This window comes from Uranotaenia lowii, chromosome 2 (genome assembly GCF_029784155.1).
Source record: "Uranotaenia lowii strain MFRU-FL chromosome 2, ASM2978415v1, whole genome shotgun sequence".
Lineage (NCBI taxonomy): Eukaryota > Metazoa > Arthropoda > Insecta > Diptera > Culicidae > Uranotaenia > Uranotaenia lowii.
Genome location: NC_073692.1, coordinates 280396553 through 280418537, shown reverse-complemented (window position 1 = coordinate 280418537; position 21985 = coordinate 280396553). Strand labels below are relative to the sequence as shown.

Below are 21985 nucleotides of genomic sequence, written 5' to 3'. Positions count from 1 at the left end.
CAGATTTTTCGTGATTGTGACGTAGCAGTATGTACTAATACTAAAGCAGGGCTGCCTCGACACTACCTTCTTTAAATATTCCTTGCACACGAAGCAGTTTTGGCTCTTATTTTCTATTTGTTGTAGGAAATGTAATTTTTTTGGCAGAAAACATCGTAAAATGATTAACTTGAATTGTTCACTACGAAAAGAACTGTTGGTAAATTTTTAGTTTGAGAGAAAAATTGGAAATATAGCTGAAATTTCCATCGCATTTTTCTCGTTTGCACATTTTTTCACATGCGGGACAATTTTGCTTGCAACGGCAGTATAATGGGTAAAAATTAAGTGAAGTTCAAAAGATTCATTGGGAGGCTTGTTCGCTTTTTTTATTTCTTACCAGTAGCGTGTATGTTTTGTCGTAAAAGCACGCAGCCAGATTGTATCAAAACAAACAGCCTTGCACTCACACATTGGAATTTTTTGTTCATATTCGACGATTGAAATCAAAATAAACTCTCGTTCTCTCATTGTTTGGTCTTCCTGCGGAGAGCCATAAAATTTTTTTGATCGCCACGGAGGAACGTGACGTGCACGGTGAATCGTCTGCTTGCAATCGATTTTTCAATCGCGAAACGTCAAACGGGCAAGTTGCAGCAGCAGCACCTCCACGGAAATTCAATTTCGGTCGGTCGATTACTTGAAAAAAATCCGTATTATAATTCGCGATGTTGTGATTTACGCCTTCGCGGTAAAGTTCGGCGCTAAACCTGTGTGTTGCGCAAGTGATTAACCCTTGCAGGAGAAGTTTTTTTCCAGGAAACAAGCCATCGAGAAAGTGCGACTTCAATGTAATTTATCAATAAGAAGAAGCAATTTATTAACCGTATGGGCAAAACAGTGTCATCGATATCATTAACAAAGGGTGTTTAAAGGTACAGCTGAAGGTTCCAGCTAAAGGGGAATTACCAGTGATTGGATGTTTGTATCTCTTACGTCACGCGAAATATAAGTTTTTATAAAAATCTACATATTTAATAACAACCAGCCACTCGAAAAAAAAGTAAAATCTAATCGGGGTTTATAAAATCGAAAGCAAAAATACAGTGCAGTGAAGGAATTTTCTACACGTTTCTTTCGCCATTAACCTGTGGTTAAGCCGAAAATATCCAAGCCGCATCATCTTCATCGATCCAACCGAGCATCACCGCATTAGTATCTCCAGCAAACCGTGGGAATTTTATTCCAGCAGGGCGCGCGGGGGCGTTTTGCCTTCTTTTCTCCGAAACGGCGAAGGACAACAAAGATAAACAGGAAAATAACAGGTATGAGCCAGAGATGTGCATTGTCGATGATCTTCTTGAAACAGCATTCTAAAACTAGCATCTAAAAACTTAGGGAAAGGCCAAAATTGAATGTAAGTTCTCGATAGAAACGCAGAATGTTTGTAATAATGCATGTGATTCCAAGCCTAATAATTTTTTAAATTAAAGTTATTCAAAGCTGCAAATAAAAATCTCCGAAAAAGATTTTTTTCTGGAGGGATTTGAAGTGGGGGGAACTTTTCTATGGCCGGATAACATTGATTTTTCAAAAACGCGTTATCTTAAGAATGAATTATTAACTAATGAACTTTTCAACTAATAAGGAATAAAGCTACCACCAGTAAAAGCGCAAAATGTAAAGAAGATCACACACAAAATTGGCATATTGATCCCCCTTTTGTGCATTTATCTTTGAACAAAATAACATAATGGTCATTCAATTGAAATTTGCGGTTTCACGCTTTTTTGCCCGAATTTGCTTATAAATTCCCGGTTCTCATAAAATAAAGCTGTATTGTGAAAAGATTTTTTTTTTTGAAACCATATAAGATAAGTTTCATGAGGTTTTACTGCTTGTCAGTGATTTCATTTCTCTTTTTAAAATAATTTTTTGAAAGGTTTTCACAAATTTCCGTGTTAATTTATATGAACGATAACACAAACCAAGAAATTTGAATCTATTACCTAGATATATCTTACAAAAAAAAATATTGGAGTAAAGTATTTTCGATAAACGACTTCTTAGGTGAAGAAAATGAATAAATTTCCGAGAAACTTAACATTTGTTTAATTTATTAAAAAAAAAAACATTTGATCCTGAGACCTTTATACAGGGTGCGGCAATTGAAGTGCTACATTGAAATAAACATATAAATTGATCAAAACAACAACTTTTTATTTCAAATTTATTCAATTTCTCTTGAAAACAAATTACTTTTTCAAAATTTACTGGTAAAGTTCGACTTGATCGCTCTTGAATTTAACCACTCGCGTCTTGTGGTATCTTATCCCAGGCTGCCACGAGATGTCGCTTCAGGACCTCCACACCTTCATGTTTCTTAGAGCAGACTTCGGCCTCCAACATACTCCAAACAGCGAAGTCCATAGCGTTCAGGTCTGGCGAACTCGCCGCCCACTCGGAGCTCGAAATGAACCCTGAAAAATGTTGCGCAATCCAAAGTTTGTTTTTTTTTTTACTTTTTGAGCCAGCGCCTAGTCCTGTTGGAAAACCCAATCCCTGGAACCAAATGTCGACGTGCCCACGGTTCGACGATATTCTGTAAAACTAGTTCCCGATATGCATTTTGCTTGATCTTCACTCCATCAGGGACAAAAACCAGCGGAGTCCGGCCATCACGGGTGATTCCGGCCCAAACCATCACCGATGCTGGTTTCTGTCGCCGCGTGGCCGTCAGCAAGTCGGCATGGCTTCGTGATCTGTCTGGCAACCAAACTCTGTCGTTCTGCTTATTCACGAACTGCTGTACGGTGAAGAGTTTCTCGTCGACAAACACGATATTCTTCAACCTTCCTTCCGTGGCCCTCTCCGAGCCCAGCGCCTTCGCTCTTTTTACCAGTTCTTGTTTCTGCTTCACCGTAAGGTTTTGAACCTTTTGGATCTTGTAGGGCTTGGTCTGAAATTTATCTTTCAGGATCCGACGGAGACTATAAACTATAAACATATTTGGGCCCAATGGTCCGAAAATCAATCAAAACAAACACTCAGGATGCGTTTCCTGTTGGAAACATTCCGATTGTATAATGGGATAGCGCCTCTCGCTACTGCTTCGCCTGGCTGGTATGCAATCTCGATCAGCGCTCCTATCAGCTATGCAAACCGAGTCGCATCATTCAGAATCATCGGTTCAGCAAACATCGCATATGGGGATTTTTTTTTATTATCTGACAGGTTTGCGCCCGGGGTCTTCAGATTTTCCCCAAAATTGAAAATTTGGTTCATTTTTACGACTTAAAAACACATGTATTTTTTCAGATTTCTAACATTTTTATTTTTTGAGTTAGCTTCGGTTAGATTTTTTTGTAAATAAAAAATAACCATTTTTCAAAGCTACATAACTCTGTTGTTTCTCAGCAGAAATTATAAAATAGCACATCAAAATGCATTGAAATTTTATCAGCTTTCCAAATAGAATAGTTGAAAAAAATTAAATAATGACCTTCAACATGAAAAGTTGTAAATAAACTTTAAATGGCGTCTAAAAGTACCGTCTGCACCACCGAATATTTTGCAAAAAATACCATTGTATAGCTCGATTTATGATGCAACTTTCATCTGAAGACACCAAAGTGGGCCATTAACACCTTGAAGAGTTATGAAAGAAATAATGACAATAAATCTCTTTTTTTGCATCGGAAACAAACAATGGTCGAACAACTGCACTCACATATGGAGATAGCAAGCACTTCTAACAACATGGAAACAAAAGAACTTATCAAAGCTGGTAAAAAACACTATTTTTTCGTCCTTTTCAGACAGCCCCTACTCGCATAACAGTCCCATATGAATTTTCGTCATTTTAGGTCAAAATAAGGCTTTAACATAAAAGACTAAAAAAGAGGTTTTGTTCTAGAAATTTCGAAAAAAAATATCAATTCTTGGCTGTCCTATATGAAATGTTTCTTTCGGCGAAGTAGTCTTTGGTTTGCTTTGAATCATTTAAACATTTTTTTAACTCACTTGATGTCGAATGATGCACACTAGTTTTCGTCTGACTTTCTTAGGAATGACTTCCTGAGCGAAAAACTATCGGATGCAATCAAGAATCGTAAAAAGATTCAACTTACAATGTGGAATTCATGATATTTTTTTTGCAAACGTATGTTTCTTTTTCTGACAATTGCATTTAGAAGTTCAAAAATGATAAAATTTAAGTCTTAGAAAGTAGCTTGATGAGAAAAATATATTTTGTATGGGACTGTTATGCTAGTAGATTCGAAAAAGGTTTCAAATATGGTCGTTTAACAGTCCCATAATGAATAAAAATGGTGCTCTCGACCTTACCAATAACCCAATTTCGAAAATTTCAGGTCTAACGATTTATAATGACAACCTAGAAACGATTTTCGTTTATGCTGAAAGTGGTGGTCACAATTTAAAAATATATTCCAAAACAGAAAAAGCTGATTGTCTTGCTTGCTTATTTTTGTATATGGGACTGTTATAAAAGAAGGGGCGGTAGATTGTTGCAGCTTAACTGATTTCATGTTATATCCAAAAATCTAATAACGTATTCGTTTATACCCAGTTTTGCACCAGGTCACAACAAGCTTTTACAACATTTTACTGTCATTTTTAGAAGTTTATGCGCTAAGTTTTGCATCCGTAATTCCTCAGATTTCATTGAAAATGGACGGTGGAACACTGAAGATTCGTGTGTGAGCGATCGAGGTAGCAAAACACTGACGACGAATTATATTCGTTCTAGTATGGTAAACCTCAAAACTGGGCGAATGTAGAAAACGAATACGGTAAAAGTATCATATTTTCTTCATTTTACAGCCTGGGCTGGCCATACTGAGCTCTTTGATTATTTCTACAACATTTGTGCCACTTTCTCATACTTTTTTGATCAATGGGAAAGGATTTTGGCTCCCGATATAAAAACTATGTAAAGCACGTCTATATTTCATTTCTTTAATCACATTTTTGTGATCCCAAACACAGGGACTGAACCTTCTACTATTGGCATTGATTATGCTTCACAATGATCTTTGATCGAAAAATTAATAAGTAATATAGTATATGACCAGGTTGTAAAAGCAACATTCCCATCATTAGTTATATCACATAAACAATACGATACTCAGAATTTTGGTTAAAATTTAATGTCAGTTTAGCTGCAAACACTCTACAAAGCACGAAAAAGTAGTGTTTTTTACCTGCTTTGGTAAGTTCTTTTGTTTCCATGTTGTTAGAAGTGCTTGCTATCTCCATATGTGAGTGCAGTTGTTCGACCATTGTTTGTTTCCGATGCAAAAAAAGAGATTTATTGTCATTATTTCTTTCATAACTCTTCAAGGTGTTAATGGCCCACTTTGGTGTCTTCAGATGAAAGTTGCATCATAAATCGAGCTATAAAATGGTATTTTTTGCAAAATATTCGGTGGTGCAGACGGTACTTTTAGACGCCATTTAAAGTTTATTTACAACTTTTCATGTTGAAGGTCATTATTTAATTTTTTTCAACTATTCTATTTGGAAAGCTGATAAAATTTCAATGCATTTTGATGTGCTATTTTATAATTTCTGTTAAGAAACAACAGAGTTATGTAGCTTTGAAAAATGGTTATTTTTTATTTACAAAAAAATCTAACCGAAGCTAACTCAAAAAATAAAAATGTTAGAAATCTGAAAAAATACATGTGTTTTTAAGTCGCAAAAATGAACCAAATTTTCAATTTTGGGAAAAATCTGAAGACCCCCGGCGCAAATTGTAAGATAATAAAAAAAAATCCCCATATCGGAGATGATTGAGATACAAACTGATCCATTCTGAATGTAGCTCACTCAGTATCTGCCTGAATTATATGAAATTCAAAATTATTTTTTGCAGGACGAGAAAAATCCAACAGTTGTGCGGGACACCATAAATTCTCAGTAGTTTTAACGTGACGTACGACATTTTAATAAGAGAACTTGTAAAAATTGAAAAACACGGCGAAAGTGAACATCTTTCCCTCACAAACACAACTGCAATTTGATTTTGATCATACTGATGTTAAAAAACGTTATAACAACAAATAAATTTATTAATTTGCTTTATATCAAATCAAACAAAATACGCTAATGATCGGCTTCATGTATCATTCACTCACTGCCTGATCCATTCACTCCTGATCGAAGACCAACAAGATTCGCCATATGCATTGCGCATTGGTGATATTCCAATTTGATGATGGTGCTGCACTGTTTTGACAGCAAGCATCGTGCGAGGTGATCTGTATTTTAGCGATGAATTGAACGATCGATGATCGGGTAGGTCCAGTAGCAATCAATAACGAAACCCGACCGCTGTACGTTCAGGTGCGAAGTGCAATCAGAAACATTCATTGAAAATGAGTGATATTCAGAACACTGTTTGGGCCTTCTACTTACTAACGCGTGAACGCGCACAACTGTGCTCACCTGTATGTAGCATCTTGGTCTGTCAAGAGTGAACCGCAGCACTATGTTTAAGTTTGAAACATTCGTTTCTCTCAAAATGTCGCGAATTAAAAAAGAAGTTAAAATTCGTGTGTTGAACACTTGGATGCGAGAGAAGGGCATCTCGATGAATGAAGTGGCGAAACGTTTCGGCATTCATCCGGCGAGCGTAAAATCTATCATCCACAAGTTCGGGGAACACTATACGTTCGATGATTTGCCAGGAAGAAAACCAGGACCATCTGACCCAAATCTCATCAACCGGAATCGTTCGATGTCCATACGGGATTTGGCGAAAAAAGCTGGGACATTGATCGGAATGGTATAGCGGATCAAGAAGCGGAACAACCTGAAGACATACAAGAAGCAGAAAGTGTCCAAACAAACGGCTGAACAAAAATCACGAGCCAGAACCAGAGCCCGGAAGCTGTATCATCGGATTTTGCAGAAGCCAGATGCGTGCATTCTCTTGGACGATGAAACTTATGTAAAAGAGGATTCCGGTACTCTTCCGGGACCACAATTCTACACTGCAGCTATTGGGGAGGATATGAGTGAGCACGAGAAGTCGATTGAGGTGGAAAAATTTGGCCAGAAAGTGCTTATGTGGCAGGCAATTTGCTCCTGCGGATTGAAGTCGGGGTTTTTTTTACAAAAGGAACTATAAATGCCGTTTACCAACAGGAGTATTTGCAGAAAAGTTTGCTGCCACTATATAAGAAACATACGATTCCAATATTGTTCTGGCCGGATTTGGCGTCAGCCCACTACGCTAAATCCAATCTGGGAAGGTTTGAGGATAACGATGTAGATTTCGTTGAGAAATATATTAACCCACCAAAGTTCCCCCAGCTTTGCCCCACAGAACGATATTGGGCTATCGTCAAGAGAGTTTTCAAGAAGGATGGTAAGGCCAACAGGCCCACGGAGGTTTTCAAGAAAAAATGGAATGCTGCGACCAAGAAGTGTGATCAATCAGCTGTACAAAACCTAATGAAACGCGTCAAGTCGAAAAACCGAGAATATTACCAATAATGACTTTTTTACTTGTATTTCTTTATAAACTGTAAGAATAAGCTTTTTAAAACACTTCCGAAACGTTTCTTTGTTTGAATAATTAATAAAATCAATGCAATGAAAAAAATGTGTTTATAACTTATTTTCGATACACTCCTTACGACGTGGATTTCTCTTAAGGCGCTTCTTGACGATCTTCGCCGTGGCAGGTGTCACCACAGTAGGTCGGCGTTCCCCACAATACCGTTTTTTGGCACTTCCGGTCTCCAGGTATCTTTTAACTGTACGGTATACAAAACTTCTGCACACACTTATATCGGACAGCTCACGAACTATGTCCTTCTGCCGCTTGCCAGTTAGGACCAAATCAACCACAGCACTACGTTCTGTCCGAGATCAATTTTTCCGGATAACACCTAGGGTAAATGTACCTAAGACAACGGCTTAAGGAAGCTGTTTTCATTAATTCAATAGATTTGCCATCCATGTTGATTTGAAACTGATATTTATTCATTGAACTATATTTCGAATACTGTTTTATGAAACTATGTAGGAAATAGATCAATCTATTACGTACTTTTGAGTCAATTTATGATTTATTTTTCTCATTCAAGTTCCTCCATTGTCGTACCAGGTCCCTAATTCCGTCGTACAAGGAGACCGGAATTGTCTCAATTTATTCCACCCTCTTCAGAAATACATTTAAAATTTTGCGGTTGCGGTTCATGCAATTAGCATCAGCTTACATCGAACAGATCAACCGCGCAGGATAACAGCAGAAGTTCTCTCGAGTAACCAGTCGCAATAAGCTATGAAACTAGGATAGATTTATTCTAAACAGGTCTACCATTGCTTGGCTAATGCATCTGCAGGCAGCAAAGTATTATACCTTCTATTCAATTCTACCGAAATAGTCTCAAACTATTCCTCCCTCATAAGGGATAGATTTGAAATTTTGCGGTTGCGGTTCATACATATGCGATTATTTACTTCGCACGGATCAACCGTGCAGGATAACTGCAAAGTTCGAGAGAGATCCAAGTCGCAATAAAATGGACTTGCCAAGAAATCCCAAGGTAGTGTTTTTTTAGCTAGGTACCATTGCTTGGCTAAGGCAATTCCAGGCAGCACAATATTTGACCTTACAAATTGGATCCACCCTGCAAATGTATTTTGTACCAACACACTCTCCAACGGACTGGGCTGCCATGATCCAGGATTTGTCTGTAAAATAAGATTTTATAACATTCAAACAGACATTTTTCACAAATTACATGGCACAAATTTACACAGTAACTGCATATATTTAAAGAATATCAACATTTTTAATAGTACTATATGTTTTTCTACGCAATGAGACTGAATAGTAAAACATTTGAGGAGAGGCAGAATCACACTTGCGTTTTGTCAACATGTGTATTCTTATGCAAGTGGGAACCCTGGTGAAGGATATCGACACAAAGCAACGCCACGTTGATGCGTGTAATGCGCATTAGGCTGATGTCAAGCTGAAGCAACTAGCGACGCAACACAACGCAACGTTCCAATAAGAAAGCGTTGCATCGCATTGGTATGTCATGTTGGCGCGACCTGTCGCTTTGAAATTCCCTACAAATCATCACTTCTCTACATCTGATAATGCTTTGAATCGTCTCCTTTCTTTCGGGAGCCATCAAAAACTCATCAAATCACGACCCGGATTGCAAGAATGCCGAAATTTGAACCGACAAAATTCCTTGTTTTTTTTGCCGGAACTAAGAATTCATGAAAATTTTCTCACCGATTAAGATATTTTTTAGTTTATTATTACAAGTTCGGACAGATCTTCGTACTATTGTGCTTAAAACTCGGAATCACTGCTTCAAATCGAGAAAAAACAATATTCCCATTGGATTTCCTACTAGTCGCGCTACAAAACACACTGGCATCAGATTTGTCGCGCTTTACAAAGCGACCAGTATGACAGGTATGCGATTTTTCCATGGAGATCAAATGAGAGCTGGTTTGTCGCGTGATTGCGTTGCGTTGCGTTGCGTCGCTAGTTGCTTCAGCATGACATCAGCCTTAGACTGGTTCAGCTCATCTATTCGAGTTTTTTTGCGAGCGATAAAAGTTTTTGCAAAATTTTTTTTTTTTTCGGAAATTGACGCTTAGTTATTCTAACATTTTGTTGTTTGGGTTAAAAGTTTTGGGAAATGACGTAGAGTAATCCAACTGAAATTAAACTTTTCAACTTTTTTTATTCAAATTGTAATATGTCAAAAACGACAAAACATTTGTTGTTGAAAATTCACTGAGAATTTATAAAAATGCAGCAAACATGAATCAAGCATTAAAACTTATATGGTAGAAATCAGAATATATGCGGGTTTGATTTTGTTGAATTTTGAACGACTATATGTACAAAAAATCATATCTACCGATTTTTTATCCAAACTTGTATTGAGATCCAAACCAGAGACTCATGAGCTCTTATTTCAAAGTTTAAATGATCCATTCATTCAAATTCTCTTGTCATTTCGACCATCAACGGGAATGTTTTGCATCGTTTTTCCATACATCGTAAAGATTCAGTAAAAATCGAGGTTTTCGGTCCAGGAATTGAAATTGTTTCCTCGAGTTGATCCCCATTTAGAGAATTTCTGAAAACTGGAGAAGTTTTAGTTTTAGTTTTCAAGGATCTCTCAGTGACCATTCTGTAGAGCAAAGCGTTTGGTCGTATGTGAGATATTGCAGTTTGAATGCAAGAAGTTTAAAAAGTCTCATTTTCAAATAATTGATGTATCTCATGTTTCAAACACTTGGGAAAGGTTTAGTGTCATCAGATAATAGAACCAAAAATAATCAAATCTTAAAATATGAAATAATTTTGAAGAAACAATGTCATTGGAGTTGAACGTTAGAAATGTGAGAGTTGGAGATATTCTTGCGGGCACCCAAACGTCTATTTAATTATGCACGATACTGTTAGTAAATAATTTATAAAACACCAACCACTAAGCTAAAAAATCCATCAGTTCTTTGTTCATTTGAAACCATGCATTATAAGCAATGCTGAATACATTCAAGTAATTTATTAATATAAATAGACTTTTTGCACTTATCTCCCAGCGCATCAAGTTCGTAGCTTCAAAATAAACAAAATTATTGTATTGTGTTGTAATTACTTGGAAATCCATTATGTTCATTCTCTATGAGTCCGACTGTGTTCAGCAAAAAATAGTTAAAATGAACCGGTCTAATTCCAATTCTTGCAAAACGGTTTCCTATTCCTGTCGCAAAATTACGACGAATTATGGGGCCCGAGCGATTCGATTTCAATCGAATATTGACAAATTTATATAGTTCAGATTAGTTTGAAATCATTTTTCTAATTTTATTTCAACATTTTTCTGTCGAATTTTATGATTTTGATCGTTATATGCATTGGCAGGAAGCGATAAAACAAAGAAACACGTTGGGGGGATCACTAAGTTCGTTTTACAATATGGCGGAGTGCGTCAATAATTGAATTCACTTCGCGATTTCAATATCAAATAAATTAAGAAATAGTTTTAAAAGTGACAAATTTGTGATAGAAAATAAATTCACAAGCTTAAGTTTATCATGTGAAGTAGCCAATTAAAGTGGAAAGTGATTTTTCGGCTCTAAAACATGCATTCTTGAATTGCGACGAATCAGAGGGATACGACGGAGGAGGGTACACCTACCCTATTTACAAAAGTAACACTTACATCCAATGATAGCTAATAATTAATGTAAACAAAGCGACGAGGGGTCGTTCAATACTGTTTCGTGTGCAACGATATAATTATAAACCTGGATGCAACGGAGTAGAACGAGAAAACAAAATTTAAAAAAAAAATTCATAATTATATCCAGAACTTAATTTAGCTGACAATCTGTGGAAGATGGAAAACTGTAATCCATTACGCTTGACACAATTAACGGCCAAATAGAATATAGAATGCTTACAAAAGCGACCGTTTCCTTAGATGAAAAAATTTAAATAATCTACGTTACCCAAATCTAATTTTTTAAACTTTTATTTACCTTTGCTACCGGTAGAGAAAAGATGACCGATCAACACTTAACCCTCATCCGCATTAGAGTGTCATTTTGACACCATTGCAAGTTTGAAGGCTTGTAACTTTTTTCAGAAGCTTAAAAAAACAAAAATTTCTTCGGGTACCCTAAATGAATTCAAAAGTTCTTCAATATTGCATCTTTACTTTATTTATGGACGAACCCTGGAAGCCTGGACAAAAAAACTCCCTTTTCCGACTTAGAGTGTCATTTTGACACTCCAAAAGTAAAATCTATTTAATTCGTTTGAATTATTATGAACTTCATATAAAACTTATATCAATAGAAACCTTGTAATGTCAGAAAAATATGTTTAGAACATTATATATAGCTAAAGCTTCTAGTTTTCTCGTTATTCAAACATGCCTCAGAAAAACTGCTGTAGTTCATATACTACACGTCCAAAAAAATATTTGCCTTATGCATATGAAAGCTGAAGTTAATGTCTACATCATGAAGCCAAGAAATATTTTTTTAAATTTTCTTTAATGAAATGGTCACAAAAAGTTCAAAAAAGTGGTCTAAAAAACCTACTTTTCATTAGATTGCTAGTAAAAACTGTTTGAGCGGTGGTAGAGCTTTTGTAAAAATATCATTACAAATTTTATTCTAATTCTGACATTTTGTTGTCTTTAGATTTTTGATGCAACAAAAATTGAACTTACTGGAATTTTTCAAAGTTGACTACTTTGCGCGATTTTTTCACAAGTCTAAATTTCATCTGTTTTTGTGGTCTACCGTCAGGTTGTACCCGGATTTTCATTGCTTTTACTATACTTGGACCAATAAAAACTATATTCATTGGAAAGCAAATTTAATCTACATTCTAGTGAGGTACAACAATATACGCTGTGAGATTTTACAAAAATATGAAAATTATAAACGTAAAATCATTCCTGAATTTCTAGAACCACAAGCAGCGCGTCCAGCAAAACGTGTTTGTTTGCTCTCCGAGTAGGTACGGTGGGTGGTGATTTGGGCAGAGAGCGAAGCCGACAGACGAAATACTGATGCGTGTCGTGACTAGTAAATGCAAACTACTGCCAATAGAATATTTACAACCGAGAAATGCACGACACGCATCAGTATTACGTCTGTCAGCTTCGCTCTCTGCCCAAATCACCACCCACCGTACCTACTCGGAGAGCAAACAAACACGTTTTGCTGGACGCGCTGCTTGTGGTTCTAGAAATTCAGGAATGATTTTACGTTTATAATTTTCATATTTTTGTAAAATCTCACAGCGTATATTGTTGTACCTCACTAGAATGTAGATTAAATTTGCTTTCCAATGAATATAGTTTTTATTGGTCCAAGTATAGTAAAAGCAATGAAAATCCGGGTACAAGCTGGCGGTGGACCGCAAAAACAGATGAAATTTTAACTTGTGAAAAAATCGCGCAAAGTAGTCAAATTTGAAAAATTCCAGTAAATTCAATTTTTGTTGCATCAAAAATCTGAAGACAACAAAATGTCAGAATTAGAATAAAATTTGTAATGATATTTTTACAAAAGCTCTACCACCGCTCAAACAGTTTTTACTAGCAATCTAATGAAAAGTAGGTTTTTTAGACCACTTTTTTGAACTTTTTGTGACCATTCCATTAAACAAAATTTAAAAAAATATTTCTTGGCTTCATGATGTAGACATTAACTTCAGCTTTCATATGCATAAGGCAAATATTTTTTTGGACGTGTAGTATATGAACCACAGCAGTTTTCCTGAGGCATGTTTTTTCGGATTTTTTTCTTTCATGCTGAATAACGAGAAAACTAGAAGCTTTAGCTATATATAATGTTCTAAACATATTTTACTGACATTACAAGGTTTCTATTGATATAAGTTTCATTGTAATCGGTTTGATTTAAAAAGAGTTAGGACGATTTTAGCTTGGAGTGTCAAATTGACACTCCTAGTGCTGATTAGGGTAATGAAATCTAATGCGGATGAGGGTTAAAGGAAAAAGATCGATAAAAATTCAACCAGGTATAACATACCAACAACTGAATCGAATTTAAGAAATTTGGTCTTGTTAAATCACTTGGAGTGTTTAGTTTCAGTTTTGACAATATTTTCCAGTTCTCTTATTGGTCAATATTACTCAATTCCCATTAGCCATTTGTATGCACTGCTGGTTGCAGAGAGAACATGACGATGATTTTCTCACTTGAAGCTCGGTCGGGAGCAAAACCATTTCAAAATTTACAAACATGGCGAACTTTCTGTCATATCCGATTTAAACTGATTTAAAAAAACTTAAGTAAACTTCCAATATCAGTTGCTGTTGATTTCACCAGAATAAACTTTTACATGAAAGTGTACATTAAACACTGTAGCTCGTAGATTCACAACAACAAATAAGTTTAACAAATGGCACAGAAGAATGTTGGAAAATCGATTCAGACGGTTTAGAAGCTAATGGAGCGACCAATAATTCCAAAGCCGAGGAAGAGTTTCGCATTGAACTTGACTGACAACGGCGCTCTGAACCATAATTAACATTTACCGTGGGAAAATGTCGGAGTCGTGAGAAAGTTCACCATGCAGGCGCAAAGAAGGTGAAAACCCAGCTGGTTTCTTATTTATTCTCCAATGGCCCACAGACTTCTTGATGGGACTGTTGTCGCGTCTGACGACTCCATAGAGAAACGACGTGGACTTTCCAGCTTATAGCAGCTAAACCTCTCAAATCGTGAAGAGTAACAATTAGCGTCGTTCTTGGTCTGGTCAAGTCTTCTAACCATAAGCTTTGTTGCTCCATCGCAAACGGTCGATCAAAAGCAGAACGTTAATCTCTCGCTATCATATTTGTTCCGCAAAGTAAGTTTGACTGCGCCTTTCTGGTTGGGTTGGGATTTTTGTGGTCATAAATCAAATCATCATCCCTCACATGAACTGTCTGGCGTTGCAGTTCATGCATTATTGCTTATTGCTAAGTTGAGGTCACGATACAGATATTGCTAAGCAAATAAGTTTGTTTGCCGATATTTAAAGATATTATTATTGTTTCTTTGCAGGAACGATTGCGCGACTTGCTGTATAACCTAATTGCAGCCAGCTTCAGCAAACATGGCGCTGTCCAAAGGATTCCGAGTGCTGGAAAAATCGAAGCCACCCTCACCACACAGTGTCCTGCTGGAACATCGGAATAAATCCGAAACGTTACTCTTCGAATCACAAGCTGTGGCTGTGTTGTGTAAGTGTTGTTCTAAAAATATTACAATTATAGCCATCTATTTCCAAACCATTGTATTTCTGGGTCTTATCCAAAATTGACCAAATCAATAACCTACCCAAATAAATCGGTTCCGGTTCGACATCCCTAGATAGAATGGGTTGTGCTCATTTCTTTGATGTTTTGCTTTCGTTTTCAACCAAAAGCAACGATGCAAAGAATGGATGTTATGAGTTAAGTTCATACATCCTCGAGCTCTAGTGAGCGAAAATAAAATGAAGACGTATAAACCGAACGCACCACGCTCGAGTACATTCGCAAGTTAGCCAGCGAAAGTGTTTTCTTTTTTCCACCCTCTAATCGAGCAAGCATCTGATCTTGATTTGCTGCTGCAAATAAAGCTCCAAACCGGATGAACTGTGATTGATATTTTAGTTAGATGCATACTTGTTCGCTGGAGTGTAGCACGGGTTCGTCGACAGGCTTCTCGAAATCAGTGTTAACATATGGAAGAACACAAACCATATAATTTCGTTACTTCAATTGAACGATTTGAGTAACAGGAGGTAACATTAGGAAGCATCTTGAAGGAGCGCTGTAAATTTTCAATTATTTTTTAAATATAAACTCAGATTGTTAACCAAAATTTTCATTGCGAGTTCTGGACTTTTAAGTATAATTTTTATTACCAAATTCCAAATCTGTAATCTCGAGGTAAAGAGCCTGGTGGTTCTAATTTTTCAATTAAAAACCTGTGTTACCAATTTCGACTTACTATCCAAATCTCAGTTAAGACCTTATAACTAAACATACCGGAGGCGGTCAAATGACTTTTTGAACTTTAAATGATGATTGCGTAATACAATTTAGTTAGGCGCAATTATTATAATTTTTCTAAGTTTTGTGTTTTTTTTTTCTCGAGGGATTTTAAGCATCGTTATGGCTTATTCATCCCGAAGTTGGTCGTTTCACGTGTTTTTTTTTCTAATGTATTTTTGTATTTTTTTTTTGTTGTTTTTTTTTTTGAATTTTTTGGGATTGGGGAAAAAGGGGTGTATGGAATTATAATTGATGGAAGAGATTTGTTTTTTTCAGGAAGTATATAAGTTTTTTCTCTTCTTCGGGGCAGCAGGAGAGGATTTGACGGAGGGATGTAGATAAGGCGCAGCAGATTCTATGAGGGTGGTATTGGGAACAGGAAGTGAGGATGTGTTTTATTGTTATCGGTACTCTGCATGAGGGACAAATTGGTGGATTGTCCTTAGTTATAAGGTGAAGGTGTGTAAGCCGGGTATGCCCAATACGGACTCTTGTCAGGACTCTTCTTTCTGTGGTGCAGGGTCGGTCGGGCCATTTCTCAGTTGTATTTTTCACTTCCCGAAGTTTGGCTTGTGAATTTGATGACCACATGATATCCCAAGCATTTTTAATAGCGCTTTTGATGTAGAGTATCGTATCAGATTGGGGAATGGAGTTGGTAGAGGGTGGAAGACTAGTGCCTATTAGAGGCCAGACAATCTGCGGCTTCATTTCCTGGAATACCCGAGTGACCAGGTATCCAACAGATGGTGATGTTCTTGCTGGGGGCTATTTGGGAGATGGAGTATATCCATAGGTGTTGCAAGTTACCAGCGGCTAAGGCGGTCAAGACACTTGCCGAGTCCGAGAAGATGACAGAATTTCGGTTCGAATTCTCAACGGCATTCAACAAAGCAAATGCTTCGGAACTAAAGACTGTGCATTTAGAGGGGAGCCCCAAACTCCTGTCGGATATACCGTCGTGAACGCCGCATCCGACCTTACCACAATTTCTTTTTGAGCCGTCAGTGTAGATATGAGAAAGGGCATAGTATTTAGTTTGGACTAGTTTAAGGAAATTTGGTAGGACGATGGCGGAAGGATCGCCAGCTTTTATATGTTTTTTAAGGGACATGTCAATTTTGGGTTTTGGGTCGTTCCAGTTTCTGATTTTAGGGCCGGGTTTTGGGCAAACTGATGGGAGGGGGTCTATAAGTAATTGGCTTAAGAGAGAGTTGGTTCTGCTGACCATAGGAATTTCGGGGGAGCTGCCATTGGAAAGAGCACGTATGGCTTTGATAGCGAGGTGTTTGGCAACGAGGAACTGGAACGGAAGTTGTCCGCTTTCTGCCATTGAGATATATAGGGCTCGTTCGGAATGCTGAGCTTATTATTCTTGTGCATTCGTTATAGAGTGGCTCCAGCTTCTTCAGCAGTTCTTCCAATGCTATACTCACAAAGCCTAGACCATAAAGTATGGAAGGGATAATCCAGCCATGAAGAAAACGAAAAAGGGAGTCGCGATGAGCAAAGCTGGTTTTGTTGGTGAGAATACGAAGCATGTTAATTTTGTTGGTTGTGCTCTTCCGGATATGGTTGAGGTGACATTTAAAGTTAAGCTTGTCATCAATCCGAATGCCCAGCAGACGGATTGAGTGTACGAGAAGAATGGATACGTTTTGCATGGTTAGTGAAGGAAGTTTTTTTAATTTTCTTCGGTTGGGGCCAAGGTGTAGGAGATTTGATTTGGTTGGGGAGAAACGGAAGCCAACTGTGGGTGCCCATTTTTCGACTAGGGTAACGGCGTGTTGTAGCCTTCTTCGGGCTATTTTGGCAAAAGCAGAAGTAGATATTAAAAAATGTCATCTGCATAGATCAACATTTTAATGTTGTTGGGAATGTTTTGGGAAAGGGAATTGATTGCGATGAGGAAGAGTGTGGGTGCAATGACGGAGCCTTGTGGAACTCCACCGGAGGCGGTTTTGATTTGAGAGCTAACGCCATTAATGGTGACTTGGATGATCGGGCTTGTGATATAGCTTAGTTGGCAAGTCCGTTGTCTTCTGAACCGATGTCCGCGAGTTCGAGCCCAAGAGTAAACATCGAACACGGTTGTACCGGATAAGTTTTTCAATAACTGTCCGCCAACTGCAACGTTGATATAAAGTCGCGAATGCCATAAATATGGTAAAACGACTATAATCGAAACAAAAAAAAAAGTGACTTGGATGTTTCGATTTGAGAGGAAATCACAGATGTAATGCAACATCCTTCCCCCTATGTTCCATGAGGTCATTTGGTTTATGATGGCAGTTCGATCAACGTTGTCAAAAGCTTTAGATATGTCAAGTGAGAGGATTTCCACGTGATGATGTTGTTGCAGAGTGCTATCAAGAATTAATTCAAGGGTTTCAAAATAGTCGTCCGTTGAACGTCCAGCTCTGAAGGCATATTGCCTGAAGTCGAGGAGCTGATGTCTTTCGAGAAAGGTGTGGAGACGGCGGTTGACTAATCGTTCCATGATCTTGCCGGAACAGTCAAGAAGCGTAATAGGACGATAGCTATCAATTTGGTGGGGATTTAGATTGGGTTTGGGGATTGGAACTACAAGTCCTAACTTCCAAGCGTCAGGTAGTTTTTCATTCATCCATATTTTGTTGACGATTTCAAGAAAGGTAAGTTTACCATTCAATGATAGATTCTTTAGGCCAGGATAGCCAATGTCATTTGGACCGGCTGAGAGTCCTTTGACTTTACGGAGAACAAATTCAAGTTCTTCTATGGTGAAAATGCTATTATATTCTAGACTATTGTGGTTGATGGAAGATAAGATGGTTGGGGGAGAAGAGTTTGAAGGGATAGAGATAGTTGAGAAATAGTTACAAAAGGAGTCGGCAACTGCTTTAGGATGGCTGATGTACATATTATTGAGGGAAAGTTGGTAAGTGCAATTGCGTGTTCCACCATTGAGGGTTTTTATTTTGCACCACAGGACTTTTGATGGGGTATTAGGGTGAATTTCCTTTGTAAATTCTTGCCAACATTTAGTTTTGGCATCTCTTATAGTTCGCCTGCACACCGATCTAGCAACCTTGAATTCATCAAGTGCAATTAGTTTACGGGGGTCATCAGAGGGAATTCGCTTAAGAGCTCGCAGCTTCTTACGGCGGAGTTTGATGGCATACTCTCACCTCAGGACACCACCAAGGAACAGCGCTTTTACCAGGTATACCACTGGTCCGTGGAATGAATTTAGAGGAAGCTTCGAAAAGTATTTTAGTAAAAGAGGAGATAGTAGTAGGTTTTTGGGTTAATATGAGATGGTCTATGTGAAGTTGATAGTTAAGCCAGTCGGCTTCATTATATTTCCACCTGGGTCTTGTTGCGGTTTTTGGGGTTGCATGCTGCAATTTTATAGCTATTGGGAAGTGGTCACTGCCATGCGAATCATCTAATACATCCCATGTGAATTTGGGTCCCAATTCCCAAGAAACCATGGTTATGTCTAGGGCTGACATTTCGCCACTAGAGGGATCGATTCGAGTGCATTGGGTGCTATTTAGTATTGTGAGGTTGTAGTTTACAGCGATGCTTTCTAAAAAGTCACCTTTGTTGGTGGTGTGGGAGCAACCCCAGGTGGTGGAATGAGCGTTTGGATCAGACATAATTATCATAGGAGATGGTAGTTGAGTTAAGAGGTTTTCTAGTTTGTCTGTGAATTCGTGATAGGGGGTTTGAGGAGAGATATATAGAGAGACAACGGTTATTTCAAAAGGGAGTTGTAATCTAACGGCGACTGCAAGGAGGTCTGTGTTGATATTAATTGGGTCGTAGGGAATATTGTTCATTTTTGCAAGACCGGCGCCTTGCCGAGAGTTTGGATTGGAGACGGTGGTTAATTTTTAACCACGAATCAAATTGGTTGGCAAACTAGAGTTATGGAGAGTGTCTTGGATGACTAAAACAATTTGTGAGAGTTGGTTCAAAATTAGTTGAATTTCAGGGAGTCTGCAGGTTAGGCCTCGGGTGTTCCATTGGATAGCGAAATATGTGGACTTTTTGGAGGTGGGAGTTTTCTTACCCGCGGATGTTTTGATTAGAGAGTTTATATGGTTCTGTGAAAACGGAAAGTGGGTGGAAAGAGCCATTTTTGAATAGTGAGAGAGAGAAAGTTCAAAGGGTAAGAAAACTTAAAAGACTAGCGTTGGATTGACTTACCACTAGTAGAAGAGGCCAGGGAGGGGTTAGGTTTTTTCTTGTTAATCGTGCATGTTGATTCTGAGGGGCTGTCAATGGAACTGTTTTGTCGGGATCGCTTGGGGGTAGAGGTAATGTTGTTTTTGCTGGAGGTCATCATAGGACTTTCCAGGTCGGAACCAGAGTCTTCAGATTCTTGAGTTGTAGAGTCGCCAATTAAAGTTGATTCGTTGTCACTTGCACGATGTTTTGCCAGTTCGCTTTGTAGTTGGGAAACCAGGATTTCGAGTTCCCGGATTCGATTATCTTTTTCGATGGTGCTGGATTGGATCAGTTGCTTTGCTTCCTGATGTTGTTTCATCTGCTTCCGGAACTCTTTGGTGGCCTCAGACTGAGAGAGTCCGAGGTCAACTTTCAATCTGACGATGGCCTGCTCCTGCTTGTAGATGGGGCACAAACGGTTTATTGCTGAATGATTTCCACCGCAATTTATGCATTGAGGAGGGTTTGGACATTCGTCTTGTTCGCAATTCGTACCGCAATCAATGCATATGGGGTCGTTCTTGCATCTGTTTTTTGAGTGTCATTAGTGTCCACATTTGTAGCACATCAGTGGACGAGGGTAGTACGGACGGGTAGCCACACGAAGAAAGCCGAAGTAAATGAATGGAGGAGGGACGGATCCATTAACTGTAAGCACCATCGAGTTGGTGGGAATGGTTTTTCCAGCTGATTTTTTCACGAACCGGTAAACTTTAACTACGCCTTGATCTTGTAGGTATTTTTGGAGATCTTGATCGCTTAGACCATCGACATCGCCACAAGAGACAACACACTGGCAAGTGTTTAAAGTTGGGTGTAGCTCGATTGTGATTGGTGTACCGTCGATGAGTCTATCGATTTTTGTTATCAGCTTGGCCTGAGACGGATTTCGAACCTTGAGAAGGTAGTTTTCCCCACCATCAGTAGGATTTCCTCCTTCAATTTTTCCGGCAGCTTTCTCGATTGATAAAGATATGATGAAAAGATTTTTTGGTAATTTTGCGGGGCTGTTTGGTTTCAGACGGAGAAAAATAACATCACCGAACTCTCCTCGGGGATTCATCCAGTTTGGTAATGTTCTCAGGTTCCTGTTCCCTGGCGGGTTGGACCTCCCGCCCCACACGGGGGGATTATCCCCCATAATGGTTTACAAAGTTCAAATTCCGGCAAAAACTGGATTCACACTCGCGAAAACTTAAGTCGTAAGCGGTATTAGATTACGAAGCACAAGTGAAAAGGAGACCGAAAAATATCACACGATTTGGATGTCCGTGTTAGTGAACAACTCGTGATACGACAGAATAGTGGAGAAACGGATCAAATCGGAAACACGTCTGAACACGGCAACGTTTCAGTGAGAACTGTTTTGTGGTTTTCGAATAACGCATGTGGTATACCAATTTAAACCGCGAGCGGTCAAATGAGGGCAAACACTTTTTTCGTTAAAAAAATCATGTTTCTCAACCGATATCTACAAAATTTATAATTTTGGAAAGCTCATAATGTGACTGAAATATGATTCTCAGACAATTTTCAGCTTTAACCATTATTTTAAAGTAATTCAAAGTCAATTTTTTTTGTAAAAAAAAAATGCTTCGGGATAAAGGCTATAATTTAGATATGAAGTGCTCGATTTTTTTTTCACTTAGTGTCTAAGTAAGCTGAAGTTAGAAGCTATACGTTGCACATTTGGTTTTTTTTATAATTTGGCCTCTAAAACTTAAAAAAGTGGTGTAAAGCCCGTATTTTTCAATCAATCAACCAAAGCTGTTCCAGTCACATTAGAAAATTTCTATAAAAGAAAGGTGACAAACAGAGTTAAAGTTTGTTAAAGCAGGTAGTTATCTGTGATTTGAATAAAAATCTTGCATAAAGTTCAAGTTCTTCATATGTCTATATTATCTTGCTGGCATTATGTTCAAACAAAATAAGTTCCATGAAATATGTAAATAGAATAGAACAGATATTTAAAAAAGCAGTTTTGCATCAATAATTTTGGTCTTGATCAACCGATTTTTCTTCTAATTGAAGTGTCTTAAAACTTTAATTATGACAATATTTCATCTGAAGAACGCATTTCAATAAGAGTTATCATTAAACAGATATTATGCGTCAAAATCAATTAACGATCATTCCTGTATTTTTCCTAATTGATCCTCCAGAAGAATCCCGTTTTTGAAACTCAATATCTTTTTTTACCA

The 21985-nt window shown here is 37.9% G+C and overlaps 1 protein-coding gene across 1 annotated transcript in view; it reads left to right on the top strand.

The window, feature by feature from the left end:
• The first annotated feature begins 592 nt into the window (after positions 1 to 592).
• LOC129746571 (synaptojanin-1) overlaps positions 593 to 21985 on the top strand; it is a 55561-nt gene continuing 34168 nt past the window's right edge. Inside the window, exons 1-2 of the mRNA XM_055740277.1 lie at positions 593 to 1304; positions 14590 to 14768. Coding sequence (XP_055596252.1) covers positions 14642 to 14768 — 127 coding nt within the window. The 5' untranslated portion in view covers positions 593 to 1304; positions 14590 to 14641. The remainder of the gene's footprint in view (positions 1305 to 14589; positions 14769 to 21985) is intronic.